At 54.1% G+C, this 20,594-nt stretch overlaps 3 protein-coding genes across 11 annotated transcripts in view; 2 read left to right on the forward strand and 1 right to left on the reverse strand.

The window, feature by feature from the left end:
- NUFIP2 (nuclear FMR1 interacting protein 2) overlaps positions 1-8,998 on the forward strand; it is a 42,194-nt gene extending 33,196 nt beyond the window's left edge. For all 3 annotated transcript variants that reach the window (XM_032919701.1, XM_032919702.1, XM_030472380.1), the window contains one exon: positions 92-8,998. In XM_032919701.1, coding sequence (XP_032775592.1) covers positions 92-144 — 53 coding nt within the window. In that variant the 3' untranslated portion in view covers positions 145-8,998. The remainder of the gene's footprint in view (positions 1-91) is intronic.
- An 854-nt stretch (positions 8,999-9,852) lies between these two features.
- Positions 9,853-13,447, reverse strand: CRYBA1 (crystallin beta A1). The gene is made up of 6 exons (XM_030472919.1): positions 13,403-13,447; positions 12,762-12,881; positions 12,488-12,606; positions 11,000-11,141; positions 10,326-10,468; positions 9,853-10,181 (listed from the first exon to the last, which is right to left on the reverse strand). The coding sequence occupies exons 1-6, from the start codon at positions 13,445-13,447 to the stop codon at positions 10,034-10,036; spliced, it is 717 nt and encodes a 238-aa protein (XP_030328779.1). The 3' UTR covers positions 9,853-10,033.
- A 2,078-nt stretch (positions 13,448-15,525) lies between these two features.
- Positions 15,526-20,594, forward strand: part of MYO18A (myosin XVIIIA) — a 38,813-nt gene continuing 33,744 nt past the window's right edge. For 6 of the 7 annotated variants that reach the window (XM_030472476.1, XM_030472480.1, XM_030472479.1 and 3 more), the window contains exon 1: positions 18,565-18,650. The gene's annotated coding sequence lies outside the window, so the exon portion shown is untranslated. Of the gene's footprint in view, positions 15,615-18,564; positions 18,651-20,594 lie in introns of those variants that run through there. The other variant, XM_030472477.1, reaches the window with a different exon arrangement.

Consider the following 20,594-nt stretch of genomic DNA (forward strand, 5'->3'; position numbering starts at 1 on the left):
CTGTCAGACCCAAGAATAAGATTTAGAGTATCTTCAGCCACAGGTCCTGAAAGTAGCTTGTGGGAAACTTAGGATTGTGCTTTCTTTCCAGATCCCAAAAGGATAATCACTTACGATGAAGCCATGGATCGCCCGGATCAATGAAGGTAGCAAGACGAGACTGCCTGTTCTAACCTTTCTGCAGCATTTGTGCTGTTCGTGGGGGACAAAAGGCTTTTATGCTCCTTCTAAATCTTCAGTGCAGCAGAGGAACCATAACTAGAATCATAGGATAATATATACAAATATATATATAGTTATTTAAAAATGGCAACTGAAAGTAATTAGACTTCTTAAGGAATCTGAAAATCTATTTCAACGAGACTACACACGTGATTATTTAATCTCCGGTACTGAATAGATTTTTTTTTTTTTCCCCTTTTTTGTTTTTTCCCCTTTTTTGTTTTCTTTTTTGTTTAAAGAGTGAATGCAAGTGATTAACAAACACAGACTCGATTTACAAGCCCGGTTCTAAAGTTCCTGCTGTCGTCTGCATGGGCCACAGCAACCCACTGGAGAGGCATTTCCACTTGACAAGGTTTCTGTTTCTCGTTCTGTGACTGTAGTGACACACTAATCACAGGGAAATCAGGATGATTCACCATCCTTCATCTCCCCTTTCCCTTCCACCTCCCCTATTTGGTTGTTTTTTCTGTTTTGTTTCCCATTGAATGCTGGAGAAACACCTTGAAGTTTTGCAGTTTCCTTTTTTATCCAGAGAATTATAATCCGCATGTTTTGCCAGGAGTTAAAGCAGCAATCCTATGCTGGGAATATTGTCTTAAAGCATCATTCTTCTGGGGGTAATACTGCAGTTCTAGGATGCATGGTGAAGTCACACAGTTGACCTGGCTCCGGTTACACGTTGGACTATTGCAACTGAAGAGTTCTTTTCATTTTAAAAGACAACGTGCAAAAATAAGCAATCTGTTTAGGCATTTAATATGGAGAAAAACAAAAAACCCTCTGTTCCCACAGGTTAATGCCACTGTATTACTGGGAGCAAAAAAAAAAATACCTTCTGCTTTCAACTGTAGGTGCTTCATATTTGCTCTGTCTGTCTCCTAACACTAAGTGTGCTGGATTTCTTTCCCATTTTCATTGGAAAACTGAAGAGGAATTGAGTTCTGCTAACTTTCACCTTTCTTGAATTATTTCTTCTATCTTAAAAAAAAAAAAAAAAAAAAAAAAAAAATTTAAAAAAAGGAAAAAAGAAAAAAAAATGGGAATTTGAATCCTTTTCAATTTGTCCATGGAACTCCGATGGCCACACCTGCCCGTTGGAAAAGCTCTTTTATATTTTAATGCAGTCTGTGTATTTCCGGGCTCTGCTTCTGATGATCTCTTAATAAAACTATATTTTATTACAAAAAAAATGGAGGACTTAGGAACGGAAATAATAATTAAAATTTAAAAAATAATAAAAAGAGTAAATCAGTAAATCCCAAGGGAAGGAAAGCTTCCTCTGGCAGTGGTAGAGAAAGCAGACTGCAGCTCCAGCTGTGTAACCCGCTCTGTCCCATTGCAGCTTGTGTAGCGCATCCAAATCATCTTGGGGTTGGGTAGTTTCTCTGGGTTTTTGGTTCTTAAAGGTGGAAAGTTCACAGGGTCCAGTGCAAGAGGGAGCTAGAAATAAAGCCAACCTGGGGTTTCTGACCTACCCAAGCTCCACATGTACGCAGTGTGGAGTGTTTGTGGCCGAATAGTGGCTCACATACATCTGGGTATCAAGGTCAGCAGCAAATTAGTCTGGACCCTATGGGGCATTAAGGAAGCAGATAAGCCCAAAACTTTTGCCTACCCCTTGTGCTTAGATTTATCCACTTTTTTTCTGTTAACTAGGAATATGTATCATGTTTTTTAATTGTTTTTTTATTGTTTTAATAAGATTGTTCCTGAACGAGACGCTTAGGTTCACAGTGGGACAATGGAACTTCCTTCTGTACCTTGTGTAAGATCGCTAGCTTTCTGCCACGCTTCGTTTTACAAGTTTGATTATGGATTGCCTACTCCATTTTTATGTATAAAATACTATATAGTATAATACTGTAGTGTAATACTATATAGTGATCATGTATTGTACCAGTCCAGGTTCAGAAATGTGTGGTTGGCCAGTCGCAAATAGTTCTATTTCACCTACAAACTGTACCACCTCTGCAGGTGTGTGTCACTTTCAGATGTATAACATGTTTACAGATGTGCCCCATATCTAGTCCTCAACGTTCCTATTTCTAATTCTGTTAAGTCTCCCAACTGCTTGCCAAAAGTTGGAATCGCCTCTGGCTCCACTGTGGAAGAGCTGGGGCATTCCTGAGCTTTAAAGTGTTGAACAAACTGGATGGAGGGATTGGGAAAATTAAGGTGGAAGAAATGTTTTGGGGTGTTTGTTTTGGTTTATTTTTAATTATTTTCAACACGTTGAAGGCTAATGGCAAAGTTTCCAGTTTGTTTTACTGGCTTTAAGGCTCTGCTCTGTATTTATTTGCCTTGTGTAGTCACTTGTCGCCTTAAGGGCTGGGTTCCATTAAAAACAAAAAGACAAAAAAGACAAATCCAAACCCTGTTTTGCTTCCCTGGGCTCTGCGCTGTCCTGGTCCCCCCCTCCTGCCCCAGATCAGCTCTCGGGGCTGTTGTGATGCAGAAGCTGAGCAGCAACAACCCATTGCTGAATCTGACCCTGCGCCTTTAGAAAGATACGAGTCTTGCTGAGTATTTGAGGATGCTCATCTTGGCCTAGTCCAGTTGATGTTCTAAACAAGTGTTGAACGCGATTCAAGCCATGGGTTGGGTCAGTTTTTGCCCTGATGCTCATCCTTGCTGCTTTGCCTTGCTGCACGTGGCGCTGTGCCACCGGGACCCATCCAGAAACACTCTCAGCAGCTTCTCTGCTGTATTTCTGACCATCCTCTCTTCCAATGTCTGTCTTCATGAGCTCCACGGCGTGTGCTCAGTGCTAAGCAGTTAGGAATTCCTCTTTCTGAGCTCCCGTAGCTCTGGCTCGCTGGCAAAGGTGGTGTTTTGGGGATAGAGTATTGCCCAGAGCCAGGCAGGACCGTGGAAGAAACTTCCTTGTGCTTTGGTGTAACTTGCCCTGTCGCTGTCTGCAGTCCCTCCTGAAGTCCTCACACAATTCTTTACTGAGCACTTATTAAAAATATCTTCAGATTTAATCTGTTTTTCTGATTATTTTTGTGTAAACTTATAAAAAAAAAAAAAAAAAGAGAAAAAAAAAAAGAAAAAAGAAATGGAGCTGTGACTAATTTAGTACATTGAAATAATGCTAAGGTGTTACTGATAAGTCTCATGTTTTGTTTTTTTGTTTGACTCAGAGTATTAGTACTGTAGCATAAACCAAATACAGCCCGGGAAGGGGTGCTCAGCCTCTGCCAGGGCTGCACCCAAGGGTGTCTGTGGGCAAGGAGCTGGCGCTGCGTGTGCGAGCATCTTACTCGTGTAGGAGAGCGAGCGTGTATTTATTTGTGCCATTGTTTTCATTACACTGAGTGAAGTTTTAAAACAAAAACCCTTAAATACGTGTAGTATTGGAAAGTGGCACTAAGGGTGAGATCATGACCTATTTTTTTATTAGCTATGAAGATACTAATTCAGGTTAAGGCTTCTCTCCTGTTTCTGTTCCCGTTGTTGATCCCATGAGTCCCTTTCCTCCGGTTCCCTTGCCAGGCTGGCTGTTGGAGTAAGGATTCCTGCACAGGCAGGGCTGGTTCCTTCCTCCTCTGGTCTTTTCCCACTGTTCCTTCTCTGCAGTAGGTCCTGTTGAATGTCTCTCGTACAGGGTCTTGTGGAGCGTGTACCAGATCCAGAATGGGATCTGCTTTCCCTTTGGTGGAGTGTTCGGTCCACTCAAAGTGATGGGTTAGAAGCTGCTCCATGTTCCTGTCTCTGATGACGGTGGTTTGGGGACCTTCAGCCTCTCTGCTCCCTCCCACTCCATCTGTCTGGTGGATTGGCAACACGATGGCTTTCAAGGCTTGGTCGGTGTTTGGTTTGTCCTCGGTTGTCCCTGAAACCTGTTTTGGTTGTTAGAAATCTCCTTTACAATGTGAGTAGCTCCAGGGCATCGATTCTGTCATTAACCTGCTTCAAACCATTGCCCTCCCTCAACCATAAACCATAGAACAGTTTGGGTTGGAAGGGGCCTTGAAAGGTCATCTAGTCCAACCCCATTGCAGTGAGCAGGGGTAAATCCCACTGTTTGCTTTTCGTAGCTGCTGCAAACTTTGAAACGTGGAAGAGAACCCAAGTTCTCCTTAGGTTGTGAGTACACCATGGGAGTGGGCGACGGGGTGAACCAGCTTAGCTAAATCAACAGGAAAAAGAGCAGATGGAGGTTGTCCTCTCAGTTCTGTGTGTAATTGGTGCTTTTCACCTTCAAGAGAGGGTTGCTGTAGCATGATTGCATCCTTTCTAGCCAGTGGGTGAGCTCGGGGGCATCTCAGAGTGATGGCATTCACATCTGGTAGTTTTCCTATGTGTTCAGTTTTGGCTCTTGATCCAGCATCTTGTTGCTGTGGTGTCCAAAGCCTTTATGAGTCTCATGCCTAGAAGACTTCTGTATGTACGTCCTTAGTGTTTTCTTTTCCTTACAGAGACTGTTTACAAGGGAGATGGTCGAGGTCAGGAGGGAAGAGAACAAGGCTACACCTGATTTAAAGCTGCTACCCATTTTCACACCAGTGCATAAGGCAGGAGGAGAGCTGGGGCCAAAGGAGCCAGAGTCATTCTGGCTTTGGCCACCACGAGAGCATTTTGTCCATGAGAAGCAGGAACCTGATCTGGTGTGAAGGAGCAGATCTTGGTCTGTGCTGCCTTCCAGAGATCACAGAGCTTTAGATGTTTGTACAGGATGTATTACACCACAGGGTAAGGCTGCTTCCTTGTATCCTGCTCCAGAGCCTTGGAAGCAGATGTGTGGGGAGGTAGCAGAGAGCTCCATGGTGGCCTTGTGTTGAGGACATGAGACCCTCTTGGCACGCTGCTCTCTGTCCCAGGACAGGAGCAGTAATCATCCCCTTGCTTTCACCTGGGGATGCTGAGCTGTGTTCATCTTGACTGTTAATCAGAAAGCATCATCTAACACGTCCAGAGCTCTAAAGCCATGTTGTAAGATAGCAGTATCCCTTTCCTACAGCCTTATTGATGAGTAGAGTATCTTTTAAAAGGAGAAAAAAATAGTTCATTTCTTTCTGTGGTATGAAACTTGTGTGCTGCGAACATAAACCCACAACTTACAGTTTTCTTACAAAAACAAACAAAACCAACAAAAAAAAAACCTGTCTGCTTTCCATACGGTCTTTCCTCAGGTGCTAAATAAGGGTTCCAAAAATGGATACTGCTTTAGGAGTTTCTGCTTTATTCTTAAAAGACCTATTTTGTTTTTGCTTAGGTGTTGTAAAGATATCTTAACAAGAATGTTGTTTGGGTTCTTTTTTTTTTTTTTTAAATGTAAATAAGATGGTGTCTTTAATTTTTGTTTTATCTTTTTGTCTCTATTGAATAGTCTAATTTTCATTTTAACTTTTCGAGAAGGACCTTCTTAAGACCTTCCTTGGAGACATTTCATTAAGTGTTGCTGCATTTAAGAACGAATCTACAACTGTTCATTGTCTTGGATTAATGCTGCTGCTGCTATAAGTAACCCTGAAAATCAAGAATGTGTGATGCACTTTTGTTGTTTTTCTTTTACGTGACCATGTAGTTACTCTGCGAGTAGTTAAACCCTGGTGTAACACAGCCACTAACCGCGGGTAGCATAGGAACGGGGTCCAGGAGAGGGGTCTGCCTGACTTTGGTGCTGACCTATGGGAACTTCTATGCAAACGCAAGCAAAGGAGAACTCTTAACTTGAGAGAACACTGTGCATTTTCCTTTCGTTGTTGTTGCTTTTTCTCTCCTTCCTTTTCTCAAGCTGCTATTGGAAAGGGTAGTGCGAATCCCTGAGGTTTTCAGCTTCTCCTTCCTGCCTGGCTGGTGGTGCGGGAAGGACACCCGAGTAACTTGTGAGGTAGAAAAATCTCAATCAATGTCTTGTCTCTGGTTTTAATACTTCTGTTTTCTGGTTGAATCTCTCTATGGAAGGAAATTGCTCATCTCTCCAAAAAGATCTTTTTAATGCTTTATCTCAATGTGAAGTTAACCAGCAGTATTAAGGATTGTGTGGCCTCTTTCCCGCCTGCACCCCCAGCATTCCAGAGTCACAGGCTCCTTCTCTGGGTGCTGCAGAGTGGTTGGTGCCCAGAGTTGGGACGTTTTCCAAGGAAAAAGGCCATCTACCCAAACAAAACGTGGTGGCTGAGGTGTGAGGGAGGAGTGGAGGGAGGTCTTGCCCCATTGAACCCCGAGAACCTCTTGTCTTCATGGGTCAAACCTGGACCACCGTGGGGGGGATGCAGCCCTGCAGGAGGAGTTCAGTGGAGGGGGAAAAGGGAATTTACTTGACTATTTATAGAAGATCCTTTAGGAAAAATAGTACCTCTAAAGTGAGGGAAGAATGAGAAAGGTCTACGGTTGTGTAGGAAAAACGCTTGGGGATTACAACTGCCTGGAAAATAGTATATTAATACATAGGCTAGAACTCTCTGCTTCTTTAACTTAGTTTATTCAGCATCCATTAGTTCTTTTTGGCCAGCATTTGCTGTTTTAGACACGTGTTTGTGTGTGTGTCCGTCTGACTAAATGTGCCTTGCACGAGTGCTTAGTCTTTGTGAAGGGAGTTGGTGGTGGTGTGTGAGCTGCTGGGACGGTCAGGCCTCGTCTACAGCTGAGGGTTCCTTAGTGTGTCCCATTGGATTGATGGACTTGGGCTTGAGTCTGCATAGTGGCCGGCTTATGGTTTGGGGGTGATGTCCTGTGGGGTGGCACCTGTGATTTTGGAGGGGGCAGAGAAAGAGAAGCTGCTTTGCTGTTCTCCTGCGGTCAAAACCAAGCATTGCCATGCTTCACCTGCAAAGCCAGAACCAGCGATGGTCTGCAGCTGGCTTTGCGCTGGAGTTAGGGCTCTGCAGCACCAGGGATCCCGTTATCCGAGGGTTTATTCCCTTCCAGGTTGTGGTTCTTGTTACTGTGGGGTTTTTCTCTTACATTTTTTGTTGTAAAGCAGAATTAAACACGCCTTGCTTAAAGTTAACAAAACAGGAACGCTTCTGTTTGCAGTCAGTGACTCTGAATACGAAGCTGTGCAATTCCTTGTTCCTTCATCTCTCTCCCAGCTCACCCCAACGTGTGGTTCCCGTCCCAATCTTTCTGTGCCCCTGCTCACTGTAAATGTGAAAAGCTTGCTTGCATTATTTTCTAGAGATGCATTTTGCACACTGGGGCTTCGCCGAAGCTCCGTGAAAAGGTTAGTTTGAAGCAGATGAATAAAGCTATGCACATGTTTTGAAAGTTTAATTTGTGTCTCATTACCAGAAGTGACTTATCTGCCCTCTTTTGCATTCCTGTGCTGTCATTGCCTGCATTCTCTTCACCACCCCGCAGGGTCTGATGTAAGGTGACAGTTCTTTGCTGACAGCTGTAGCAGAAAACTGGCGCTTCTTGATTCTTTTTGGTAGCCTCTCCCCTCTCCTTCGCTTTCTCTGTCTCTCTCTGTATAGCTATATAAATATATATATTATTTTTTTATTTTAAAGAGCCTACTTTAGTGCTTGGATCGGAGGGAGCGGGGTGTCGCTGGCCTGTGGTTCAGGTACACTCCTAGTGTCGGATGAACGAGTGTCCCTTTATTCCTCTGGTTGAGAGTGGTACCCGCCGGGTGTGCGGATGGGGACAGGGAGCACACAGCTTTGAGGAGGGGAAGGAGACGGAGCTGCTGGAGGCTTCTAATGACAGAATTAACCCTACCATTGTGTATTCCCACTGTGAGGTGGGGGACAGGCTTCCTCGCTGTGGTCCCTGGAGCGGAGGGTGAGCTCACTCCGGTCTCTGAGCTTGATTTGGGGTTTGTTTTCACGAGTTGGGTGCGTTGGGTTGCAGGTACCACCTTTGGAAACGTGTTGCTTAGCCAGGATACTGCTTATCCCAGAGCCTTTGTGCAGGAGAGTTGGGATTCTGTGCCGGGAGAAGGACCCTGACCCTGACTGCTTCCTCCTCCTGTTCCCTTCGCCGTGGCAGCGATTTGTACTAACTTGACAGCTTTCTTTCATACCGAACAGGGCTGCTTTTCTATCTACCATCACACACGTGTACTTACACACCTTCAGCCTCGCTCTGGAGGTCCTCAACTTGTTTACTGGGGGGACGGATGCCCCCTCTGTCCCCCTCCCCTGAGTATTTCAGTGTTAAGGGCGATGTGAAAACACAACCGCGCGCTTCGCCCGTCTCCTCCTGCCTCCCCCATCCACGAGTTCTCATTTCCTTCCGTTTCCTTGTGTATTAAATTCACCACGAAGGGGCTGCGCTGAATTACCTCTGACGCGCAGAGAGGCGCAGCCCCTCTTGGTTGTGTGCGACCACACGAGTCTGTAAAGGTAGTTTGTGTTTCCTTCTCCCTTCCTTGGTTATTCCCGATGAGGTTAATGCACTCTTGTGTGCCCAGCTGGAAAAGTGTCGGCGTTTTCCCGGTGGTGAGAGGGTGGCTGGAAGAGTTAGTGGAATTCCTGCTGTAGCTGTGTCTGGCGCAGCCCTTTGCGCTGGAATGGGTGATGTCAAGGACTGTAAGGATAGGTAATGTCCATGAGCTGTAATGGCATGATGTTATCTTTACCAATGATGTCATACTTCACACTAAATGTTTAAAAAAAAAGAGAAAAAAAAAAAAAAAGGAAAAAAAAAGAAAAAAATTACCTGGAATTTTGTTTATTCTGCACCAACAGGTCTTCAAAATTTATCCAAATTTTATTATTTTATCAGGAAAAAAAACAGAAAAACCAGAAATTTGTGTAGATCGAATACGTTAAGACAGACAATAAGTGATGTAAATTGTTGAATAAAAGTTTTAAAGTTTGTGGGTGTCGGTGTGAGGTTCTGTTCTGCGCTCTCGGGGAGCATCCCTTGACCCGGGGATGCTGCGGGGATGAAGACTCCACTTCTGGTCCCTTAGGCCAAACATCACGGGCCATGAAGCCCAAGGGCAGTGCAGCCCATGGCCAGTGGGGCTCAGTGGAACTAGTTCAATGTCCTTTCCCTTGGCAGGGGAAGGGGAGGGCAGGGAGGAAGAGAAGCCGCACGGCTGTGGACCTGCATCGAGGGTTTGGCTGCTGTGTTTGTGTGTGAGACAGGGACTGAAAGGGAGTCTGGTCCCTGCTGCTGGGATGGGGATGTGTGACTGCAATCCCAGACACACAACAGACACAAGAGGGACATGGAGCTGCTGGAGGGAGTCCAGAGGAGGCCCTGGAGCTGCTGCGAGGGCTGGAGCAGCTCTGCTCTGGAGCCAGGCTGAGAGAGCTGGGCTGCGGCAGCCTGGAGAAGAGAAGGCTCCTGAAGGGGAGACCTTAGAGCAGCTCCAGTGCCTAAAGGGGCTCCAGGAAACCTGGAGAGGGGCTTTGGACAAGGGCCTGTAGGGACAGGACAAGGGGAATGGCTTTAACCTGCCAGAGGGGAGATTGAGATGAGCTCTGAGGCAGAAGCCCTTCCCCGTGAGGGTGCTGAGGCGCTGGCACAGGGTGCCCAGAGAAGCTGTGGCTGCCCTATCCCTGGCAGTGTTCAAGGCCAGGTTGGACACAGGGGCTTGGAGCAACCTGCTCTAGTGGAAGGTGTCCCTGCCCGTGGCAGGGGTTGGAGCTGGATGAGCTTTAAGGTCCCTTCCGACCAAAACCAGTCTGGGATTCTATGAACAGCAGACACTCACCAAGCTGGTTTATGTTTTTCTTTCAGTCACATTTATTGGCAGTTGTGGCAGTCGGTACCGTTGGGGAGTGTTGTTCCATAAGCAGTTGCAGTACGAGAAGGGGTGGTTATTTCGGGAGGGGAGTATTAGCACCAAAAGGGAGCTGGTGAGCTTTAGAAACCTTGCAAAGATGTAGTGGGAAGTGGGGTGCTACTGCTGGACGCGCCTGAGGGATTGGATCTGGGAGGTCTGGGCGTGCGAACCCCACTCCCTCCAGTGCTTGTAGTCTCCTCCATGGTGGTCGGACTCCAGGACGTACTGGTAGCCACGGTACCCGGGATACTGGTAGCAAACCCAGCTGGAAGAGCAGGATCATCAGGCAGCCGTTAAGGGCAACAAGAGGTAAGCAAGGGGGTTACGGGGTGTCCCCCCTCCAGCTGTAATAGCACAGTGATGGCAGCGGCTTGTCCCTGCTGCTCGTGGTGCTTTGCCCATCACTTACGCGCCACACGGGATCTTCATGGAGCCCACTTCGTTGTTGGCCCAGCCCATGGCCTGCAGCGAGGGGTAGTCATCAGCGATCTCCCACTGGCGGCCGATGAAGTTGTCCTTCTCGAAGATGGTGATCCTGGATTCCTTGTGGTTCTGGGGGAAGAGCAGGGGTGAGGGGGAGGCGGTGCTCCCTCCCTGGCCTGGATGGGGACACGGGGCAAGGGCTGTCCCTCCCTATGGCGTTGCTCAGAGGGTTTCATGGGGAGGGAGGTGTTCAGACCCTGGGCTTTATCTTTTTTAGGGGATAAGGCTGGTTTTCCTAAAGCCCAACTGTGTGGAGAGGTGCTCAAGAGGGTGCTGCTGGGCCAGGAGGTGTCAGTGAGAGCTTGTGCCACAGCTACCACCTCAGGTGAGTTGTTCCCCAGCTCTACTCACATACAGATTCCCAGAAATCCCCTTAAAAGCTTTAGATAACAGGACAGAAACAGGACAGAAGGAGCAAATCCTGCTGGGCATGGGAAGGGGAAGAGCTGAGCCCACTCCAAAAAGCCTTTGCCACCCATAGAACCCCTGGCATAGCTGCGTTTGCCCTTCCCAACCCCACTCCCTTGGCCTGGTGCTATTGCCTGGGACACTTGGATGGGATCAGGGACACGAGGGCTCTGTGGGAGCGGGGGCACTCACAGCGGAGCAGACGGGGCGGAAGGACATGAGGCGCTCGATGTGGTAGGCATTGCTGCCGCTCCAGGCGTCCCAGCGCGGGTACTCTCCCCTCTCCAGGATGAACTGCTGCCCGCAGAACCCGGTGTGCTCATAACCCACCCAGCTGCAGAGACAGAGCATGCCAGGGCCTCCTGCGCCAGCAATGGGGCTCCTGCCCGCGGCTGGCACCAGGGCACGGGTGTAGGTGCGAGGAGGAGTTAGTCGGGGTCTGGCCTCTGCTCACCGGTCGGGAGGAGAGGAAGCGGTGCTGGATGTGGCTGCCCTGCCCCTATCTGCTCTGTGGTTATTCACACAGCTCAGCATCGCATTAGGATCACGCAGCCTCACTGCCCTTCTCTCCCAAAAGGCCTCGTTTCTTATTTGTTTCCCAATTACATCCTGGCACAGCTGGAAAATCCCAAATTCCTGATCTTTTCCCCTTTCTGGGTCCCCCTCTTTGCTGAAGACAAGCAAGGAGAGGTGAGAGGATGATGCCTCCATCCTGCAGGACACATTTTCAAGCCCTGGTGCTGCCTAGACGACATTCTGCCTGTCCCCAAGGATGGGGACATCCCCTTACAGAGACTGGGATGGGACAGCTGGAACTGAGTGGGGAGGCAGAGTCTGGGCTGGGGGCTGGAAGGCGATGGCACAGGCTGTGCACACCACAGCCCCCCTGCTTATGGGGTATGTGGGGTGCTGAGGTGCACAATGAACCTGGGGGGGTCAAGAGCCTCTTGCCACTGACCCAAACTGAGCCCCAATCCCGTGTCCCGCAGTCAGGGTTCCCCACGCAAGGTGAACAGCCTGATTAGGAACACGTCAACTGGAGCAGCGAGCTGATTACGGCGCGAGCACACACGCCGCTGTAATCCCATTAGCATTACAAACCCTAAATATAGCAGCACAAGTCTATCCTGTCTGCTTCCCAGCCCCAGCGGGATGCTCGCCGTGGGGACCATCCTTACACACAGCGTCTGGAGCAGCTCGGGACATGGCTTGTCTATGCCAGGGAAGATTCCTGTGCTCAGGGAGAAGCTCAGCTCTGCTCCAGACCCCTGCCAGCGACTGGGGCAGCTCAATGCAGGCTGTGGGAAGGCTCTGCTCTGGCCATGGGGAGCTGCATGCTGTGGGGAAAGCATGGGGCAGAGCAGGGCCCTGGGGCAGGAATGGTGGTTCTCTAGGTGCTTGATGGGGTTACACAGGCAGGATGGGGACCAGGCTGAGCTCAAGAGCCAGTCGCTTTGCTGCACCCTTGAGCAGCATCCTTATGAGTCACTGGCTCCAAGACTGCAGGATGCAGTTTTGGATGATGCCAAGGGCATCACCACTGTCCTCTGGCCCCGGCAGGGCTGCCTGGTGGGATTCCCTGTGCCTGGCCTCCCCTGGCTTCAATGCTTTGCTCCAGCCCAAGCGCCCCTCAACCCTGTCAGCCCACCCAAGGGAAGCATCCCATTGCCGGGTACTCACGCGCCGCACTCCACCTTTATGGAGCGGATGTTGTCGAAGCCACACTCCATGATGTTCGGACAGGCCGAAGTGAACTCCATCCTCTTGCCCTGGAAGTTCTCTTGGTCGTACACAGTGATCTGCAATGCAGAACGAGCTGCGCAGTTGGGAAGCGCCCGGCACCGGCCGCAGGCGGTTCAGCCCCTCTTGGAGACGGAGGGTCGCGCTCCATCTCTGTGCCGGGATGCAGCCCCGCAGCGCCTCGGTGCCGGCCCCGCTCCGCTCTCCTGCTCACCCCAGCGGAGGTCGGATCCGGGGGCAGCGCCGCGGTCCGGAGGGAGGAGCGGAGCCGCGCTGGCACGGGCGGGTGGCCGGGCTGCGGCTGGCGGTTCTCCCGGCCTCTGCTCCCAGCGCTCTAGGGCAAAGAGGGTTAACGGGAGGAAAAGGGCCGGGGGAGCTCCGCGGACGCTGCGGCTGATGCTCTCCTCTCCCCGGGCTTCGGTGGGCTGCATCCCGCTGGTACATGTGCTTCTCCATCTCGGCTCCATCCTCTAACTGTGTGCCCAGAGCTATTGCCAGACCCTCGGGGCTGCTCCCCACCATCTCTGTCATGTCCCCTGCCTCCTTTTCAGCCCTCATGCCTGCCTGCAGTGACAGGGGAGGGTGAATAACAGCGTGTGGCTCTTGGGACTGCTCTAACTCCCTGGCACAGGACCACTGGTGAGAGCAGGGCTGTGAAGAGGCTTATGGAAAACACCCAGGAGGGGTTTGAGCAGGCGGGAGGCACATTCCCATAGGCAGAGGACAGGGGTGCCGTCCTTCTTGTACCCCTTCCCTGCCTCACTGCCGTTCTCCTGGAGGACCGGCTTTTTCCCTTCTCCCTGTCCCCCACGTGCACACAGGGAAAGGAGAGATACAAGGGATCCGAGGACGTACCTTCCATGGGCCCATGGGGACAGGCAGAGGGTTTGTCTGAGCCATCTTTGCTGCTGGAACGGTGTCTGGAAAGGAAGGAAAAGCCGTTGGCACTGCAGCGTGTCCCTGTGCATGCCCCGGTCATCCTGGGTGCAGCTCTGTGCCCACAGTGCCTGCCTGAAGGCAGCTGCCCTATTACTGGGGCCAGTCACAGTGAGACCCTCTTATTTGGCCACACGATGGGGTTGGGGACATGGCAGAGGGCTCTGGGATACATCCAAAGCATGGTCCTCCCTTCTCACTGCTGCGGTGCCCCTTCCCTCCTCCCGGCTTCAGCATGGAGCCTGTGTGCATAGCCTCCAGCTTCCCTTTCTCCTTCCCATCACTAGGAATAACCCTATTAGCTGGAGCAGGGATCTGTGGTGAGGGGCATGGGCTGCCTGGTGCTGGTGGTGTCCAACAGACCCTCCTACTCCCCAATCCCTGCCGCCAGCATCCTGGCAATGCCTCCCTTGGGAGGCACAGTGCACTCCTATGGATGGCCCCAGCCAATGGTGGGAGATGCCAACCACTGTGCCATGGGCCGGGTGGGTGCCAGGAGTGGGATGCCCCATGGTAGAGGGGTTCTCACCCCCCTGGATGCCAGCGGGGATGTGTGAGCCTGTCTTTTGCCATGGGAAAGGGCAATGGTCCCTCTGGGTGTCTTTGGGCACCAGGCAGGAGGAAGGTGTCTGCCCGGCCGGAGCAAGGTGGGAGAGGTGCAGATCGGTCCCAGGACTCACCTAGCTCAGGCGGTTACTGCTGCTTCCCCCATGTAATGTTTGCCTACTTCAGCGGCTCGGCTTTTATAGGGTGCTGCTGGCTGGGAGCCAGTGCCAGCATTTGCAGAGCCGTCAGCACAATGCTTGCTCTGGCATTGTCCTGCTGATCCCCAGAGATTTCAGCTGCTCATCCCCATGGGCTGAGCCACATTCTTGGGGAAAAAGAAAAAAATAAAACAAATTGATAATAATAATAAAAACCCCCTAATCAGGGCGGCTGTTTGCACAGATAATCTTGGCACCAATGACTCAACGCTCTGACTGCTCTGGCATTTTCCAGGGGCAATGCACTGCGGTGTCACAGGGCGCTGGTTGGCATGGTGGGGATGGCGGCTTCACGGTGCGACCCTGCAGGTGATGGGCTCAGCTGGGTGTCTGTTGGGCATCCCCATTGCCTTGGTGGGTCTCCATCTCCATGTCGACGTGGACACTCTCCTCCCACTGTGGCCCTATGGTGGGCAAGGGGGGCTGTGAGGCTGCTTATCCCCACAGGGTGGGTGCTGGTGTGGGGTCTCGCATCACCCGGCTGCCATGGGCACACCGAGCCCTGGTGCTCGCCCCCTGTTCCACACATCCCTGTCCCCATGGCTGGGGATGGAGCCGCCATGGGCTTGGGAAGCCTCGGGCCTGTGGTAACCATGGCAACGAGGCACCGCTGGGCCCCAGGCCTCATGGTAACCATGACAACCAGGTCCTGGCTGTCCAAGACCCTCCGTCTCCCATCGCTGTGGTGGGGCTCCCCCTGGCAATGGTGGGGTAAGCCCTGGGGTGCCATGGCAGGGGCAGACCCCAGGGTGCCATGGTGCTGCAGACCCCAGGGTGCCATGGTGGGCACAGACCCTGGGGTGCCATGGCGGGCACAGACCCCAGGGTGCCATTGTGGGGCAGCCCCAAGCTGCCATAGCAGGCACAGACCCCAGGGTGCCATGATGCTGCAATTCCCACTGTGCCATAGTGGACACAGACCCTGGGGTGCCATGGTGGGCACAGACCCCGGGGTGCCATGGTGAGGCAGTCCCAAGGTGCCATGGCAGGGCAGACCCAAGTTGCCATAGTGGGCACAGACCACAGGGTGCCATTGTGGGGCAGTCCCAAGGTGCCATGGCAGGCACAGACCCCAGGGTGCCATGGCATGGCAGACCCAAGGTGCCATGGTGGGCACAGGCCCGGTCCCTGTCGGGTCACGAGGCGAGCGTGGCGGCGCGGGCTGCTGCCTCAGCGCATGGCTGCCAGCACAATGCACCGCCCGCGTCTGACTGCGCCTTTTGTCTCCCCGCCGGGCAGCCGGCACAAAGCAAAGCGCCCCGTCAGCGCTGCCCGCGGCACGGCTGGCGCCCGGCCCGGGGGACCCTGGCGGGGCCCTGCTGCAGGGATGGCACCGGCCCAGCGCTGCCCACAGCGGGGACAGTGAGGTACTGGGGGACCCATAGAGCGGGCAGGGCTCTGCCATGACAGGGGGAAGCCCTGGTGGGGGCCTTTTCTCTTGCTGGCTGCTGCACCAGGCGATGGAGGGGATGGGGATAGGGTTGGCAAAGGGGGGGGGGGCTGCACCCCTGAGGATGGACACCAGCTCCCTGGGCATGCTGGCCGACTGTACTGCCACATCCCAGCCAGTGTGGGGCAGGGGAAAGGAAGAGCAGGGTAACCCGTCCTCCAATGTAGGGCTGGTGGTGGGAATGCTCCTGGCTGCTCTCCCTGTGCACCCTGCTATGTGCATCCGTGGCTGCCAGGGTTTGGAGCTTGTCCCCTTGCTCCCTTCAGACCATGGGCCATGTCCTGGCCGTGGCTTTGGCCACCGCGGTGTGCGGAGGCTTTGGCAGGAGCCACTAGAGGGAGAGCTCACCCCGAGCAGGCTGCGGCGCCCGGCGCATGCGGGTGTGCCCCGCGGAACGGCACCGCGCACCCCTGAGCACCCCGCACGGGCACCCGGCTCCCCCGCGAAGGGAAAACGCTGTTATAGCTTCAAACAGTGCCAGGGCAAAGCCTGGAGCTGCCCAAAGCCAGGAGCAGGGTATGGGGGAACCCCCCCTGCACACCCCACATGGGGCATGGGCAGGGATGGTCACCCTTGGCAGAGAGCAGGACCCCAGTGTATGGCTTAAGCTGCTACAGGCTCCCCAAATACTCTCCCTGCCCACAGCAAGCACCGCTGGTGGGACAGGTCCCCCCTGCAAGGAGGAGGAGGGATGGCGGTGAGTGCCTGGGGAGCCAGCGCTGCAGCGATGCTGGCGGGTTCTCGGGTTGTCCGGAACAACTGGTTTTTCTAGATCCCAGAGACTATAAAAAAGCAGTGACCTATTTAGGAAACCCCGCGGTGCTGCGAAACAGATGATTCCCTCCCAGCCCGGCTCCGGGCCCTCATCGCTCCGGCCAGCCATCTGCCGGGGCACCGGAGCTCTGTCCTGCTCCTCTATAGGATACTCGGGGCAACACAGAGACTTTCCTTGGGCATGAGGTGCCTGTGAAACCCCCCTATACCAAAGGAGAGCTGCTCAGGGTGGCCAGGTCCCAGGAGAGACGCTGGTGAGGTTGGATGGGATCTTATGGACACCTTGCTGGGAAGCACGGAGGTGTTTAGCCCTGTGGAGGTGGCAGGCGGGTGGTTGACTGTTTGTGGCTGGGCTGTGTCACACCAGGGACCCAAGTGCTGTCCCACAGCTCTGCGGTTCCAACCAGCATCACCCCACCACCGCCTGCCCTGCATGATAAGGAAGCAGGAGCTGCCGCAGGCTGTAACCGGCTGCTCACCCGCCTGTGCTGGGGAAGCAGGGCAGAGGGACAGTCACACAACGTGTTCCCGTACCACCGCAGCTGGAAAACCTTCCCGGCTGCTCAGCCGGGGCTCTGCCCCCCCTCCAGCTCATCAATTCCCATCCCTGCTCTCCAGACGCTGTGGTTCCCTGTGCTTGGCAGGGACCACGTGCCTGGGACAAAGGGAAGTGTGACAAAAGCAGGCGGCTCCGCTCGCTGCCGCCGTCCTCTGCCGCTGCAAGAGCTGCATCTCGTCCAGCACCGCATCCCTCAGCCCAGGGCCCAGCGCAGGGTCCCTTGCATGGCGACCAGCTTGTTCCCACATGTGTGCTGTTCTGCTGCTGTGGCCTAGGCACGTCCTATGGGCTTCCTGCTGCAAGGAATGGGGCTTGTGACACCCAGGCAAGTGTGTCCTAAGAGTGGGGTGAACCTGGTGCTACTCCCAGTGCACAGGGGGGTGACAGGGGCCTCTCCCCCATGCATGACAGGGCTCAGCTCTGGCTAGCACACAGCCCAGCACGGCTGCACAGCAAGGGAAGGTGGTGAGGCTGTTGCATTCACAGCTTGATTGCAGGAGAGCCAGGACCATGCAGCTCAGCCCAGCTCAGCCTCTGGTGGATGGTGGTAGGATTTTGGAGTGAGTGCTCTGGGGTGCCCCAGGGCAGGGCAAGAGCTATGAAGGTGGCAGAGATGGTGCTGGGGGCAGACCCCTGCCTCTGTCCATCAGGAGCTTTCCAGCAGAGGTGACGTGCACCCTGAAAAGTGCTTTAGGAAAGAGCTTGTGGATGGCCATCTCTGGGGTCCCTGTTCCCCAAAGCCCTGCTGGGTCACCCATGTCCCATTGAAGGGCCTGGACGTGGCCGGGCTGCTCCCACATCTGATGGCAAAGGAGCTTATCCCAGCTCAGAGACTGCAGGGCTTGTCCTGAAACCATCTGTCCTAGGGCAGCCGCTGGTGGTTGTAGGGTCCACAGGATTTTAGCTGTATCCGAATGATCCCAATGCGATGTCCCAGAGCTGGACAAGAGTGGAAGGGCTGTAACAAAGGCTTTGCTGGGCGATGCTCATTGTTAATCATGTGCTGTCTCCTGGCCAAGGCACCATCCTGGTCTGATTCCTGCAGGCTTAGGGCCCTCCCTGAGGACAGGCAGTTTGGGGAGAAGCATGGGGAGAAGCACCAGCCACAACATGGCTCTGCAGGCACCCACCACATCCTGCTTTGTATTCCTGCTGACGGGCACCAGCCACCCTGCACCGGATCAGGCACTGCTCCCCATCGGATCCTTCCAAAGAGGGGAACCCCGTGAATGCGTGCGCACACTGGGCTGTGTGTGCACCGGTGCGAGCACACAACATGCTTCCAGTGTTTCCAGCGTGTGTGTTGTGTTTGTTGCAGGGTGAGGACAGTCCCAGCCCCGCACCGGGCTGTGGCCACCCGCACGGTGCTATAACGGTGTGCGGGGGTGCGCACCGGAGGGGAGGGGGTGCTGCTGATGGCGGGTGGGCAGGACGCTGCTTTACCGTTCCGCACCGTTCCGTTCCGTTCCATGCCGTTCCGTGCGGAGCGGCGCGCGCACAGCCGGCAGTGCCCGCCCCGGTGCGGACCCGCCCCGCCCCGCCCCGCGCCGCCGCCGCCGCCGCCGCCGGGGCCCGGCACCGCCGCCACCAGCACCGGGCCCCGCAACGCCGCCGCCACCGGTGAGTACCCGCCGCAGCCTCCGGCACCGGCCCCGGTACCGGTACCAGAACCCGACCCGGCCCCGGGGCAGGGGCACGCACCGCACCGCGCCGTGCGGGGCCGGCTCCGCCTGCATCGGAAACCCCCGGAGCGGGCCGGGCCGGGCTGTGCCCCCCCCGTTGCACAACCGGGGTGTGTGCGGGTGCCCGTGTCCGCCCCCCCGGTGCCGTTGCGGGGTGCGTGTATGCGCATGGCCCGCCGTTGTCTTGCAGCGCCTATGCTTGTGCATCCCCCGGTGCTTTGCAGTGTGTCTGTACATGTATGTGTGCATGTGCATGTGTGTCTGTGTGTGCCGGCCCCCATTGTGTCACCTTGTGCATGCCCCCCCCGTTGTGCTGCGGGCTGTGTTTGTGTGTACACACACACCCCCCTCCTTGCACTGCAGCACCTGTGTGTTTACTACTCATGCAGTGGGGTGCTGGAGGTGTGTGCACCCCACTGCGGGCAACTGGGAGTACTGGGGGGGCACAAACCCCCTGTGTGGTGTGGGACACATGCCAGCCTGTCCCTGCAGGGTGCTCCATGTTGGGTGCCCCATGTTGGGAGCCCCATGTTTGGTACCCCATGTTGAGAGCCCCATGTTGGGTACCCAGTGATGGGTGCTTCATGATGGGTGCACCCGCAGTGAAGCTCCTTGGCACTGACCCTGCTTCCAGGGAGAAATCACCAGCCTGGGCCTTTCCTGCACCACTGGGGAATTGCATCCGAAGCCATTATCCCGGCTCACCATTAACCGCATCACCACCGGGGCCGGTGGCACTGGCGCCTGAGTTTTGGGGGCACACAAGGCAGGTGGGTGCCCTCGCAGCAAGCTGCTGTGCTGGGGGTGGTGGGGGCTCATGGTGCCTGCGGCTGCCACGGCGCCTGCCTGCATGTTCATTTGCCTGGAGAGGAATATATAGAGCAGCGGGTGAGGGCTGGGACGCGCGGCCAGGAATAGTGTGGTTTCCAGCCGGGCTGTGAGATGCAAATCGTCTGGTCAAGAGCTAAACTTAGGGCAATTACAGAAGAGCGTGGGCCTATGGCGGGTGAGCAAGGGCACACGGGAGCCATGTTCCTGCACCCCGGGCTGACCCAGGCACCCCAGCCCTGGGGTACCCCCATCCGGCAGCTCCATCACCTTGTTCCCCATAAGCAATCAGGCATTCCCGCAGCGCTTGCGCCAGCCCTGAACTTTGCCCACTGACGTGCTGTGCTCAGCCCGTCACCTCTGCCATGGGCTGGGCTGTGTCGGGGTCAGGCTGTAAATTTGGGGCCAGAAAAGGGCTATGGGGGTGGCATGGGCACAGTGATGAGAGGCTGCGTCCTGCCTGTCCTCCCCCTGAGGAGTCACAGTCACTAAACTGTGTCCCTCTTTAGCTCCCACCCAGCAGAGCCTGGCAGTGATTGCTGCCCCTTCACCTCTGTTCTGTAAGGACTCTCAGGCTGGTTTATTGATTGATTTTGGGGCGAGGCAGGTGCCTGCACCCCATGCGCGCACCCTATGTACTCTCCTGGCCTCCAGCACCAGCCCGAGGTGATGCTGGCTGGGTCGCCTTTGCTGCTGGAAATGGGGTTCCCACAGCAGAACCCAAAACCCTGCTTTGGAGCCAGTCTAGTGACACATCCCAGCTGTGACTTGGGTAAATCCAGGGTTGTTTTCCTCCTGCGTTGTCCATAAGGGCAGGCAGTGCAGAAGGACTTGGAAACCCCCTAAATTTCCTTGTTCTCTGGAAAACTTGTGTCCGGCAAGGAGATAAGGAGCATGGCACAGGTCAGCCCTGTGGGGGAGCTGGGCTGGCCGCTCAGCATTGCTGCCTCCAGCACTTACTCCCTGGCACGGCATTGTCCATGCCCCAACATGGTATGTCCAAGGAGGTGACAGCCACCAGCTCCTGTGCCGGCATCACAGCAGGGAGCAGGGC

Source organism: Strigops habroptila (assembly GCF_004027225.2).
Source record: "Strigops habroptila isolate Jane chromosome 13 unlocalized genomic scaffold, bStrHab1.2.pri S16, whole genome shotgun sequence".
Lineage (NCBI taxonomy): Eukaryota > Metazoa > Chordata > Aves > Psittaciformes > Psittacidae > Strigops > Strigops habroptila.

What these genes read in the sequence shown, in the direction of transcription:
- CRYBA1 (XM_030472919.1), bottom strand. Translation starts at nt 13,447, where the DNA reads ATGGCTCAGACAAACCCTCTGCCTGTCCCCATGGGCCCATGGAAG. An exon ending in CGGATCCGACCTCCGCTGGG is followed by an intron (nt 12,607 to 12,761) that starts GTGAGCAGGAGA and finishes TCTGCATTGCAG; the next exon opens with ATCACTGTGTACGACCAAGA. An exon ending in ATGAAGATCCCGTGTGGCGC is followed by an intron (nt 10,182 to 10,325) that starts GTAAGTGATGGG and finishes CTGCTCTTCCAG; the next exon opens with CTGGGTTTGCTACCAGTATC.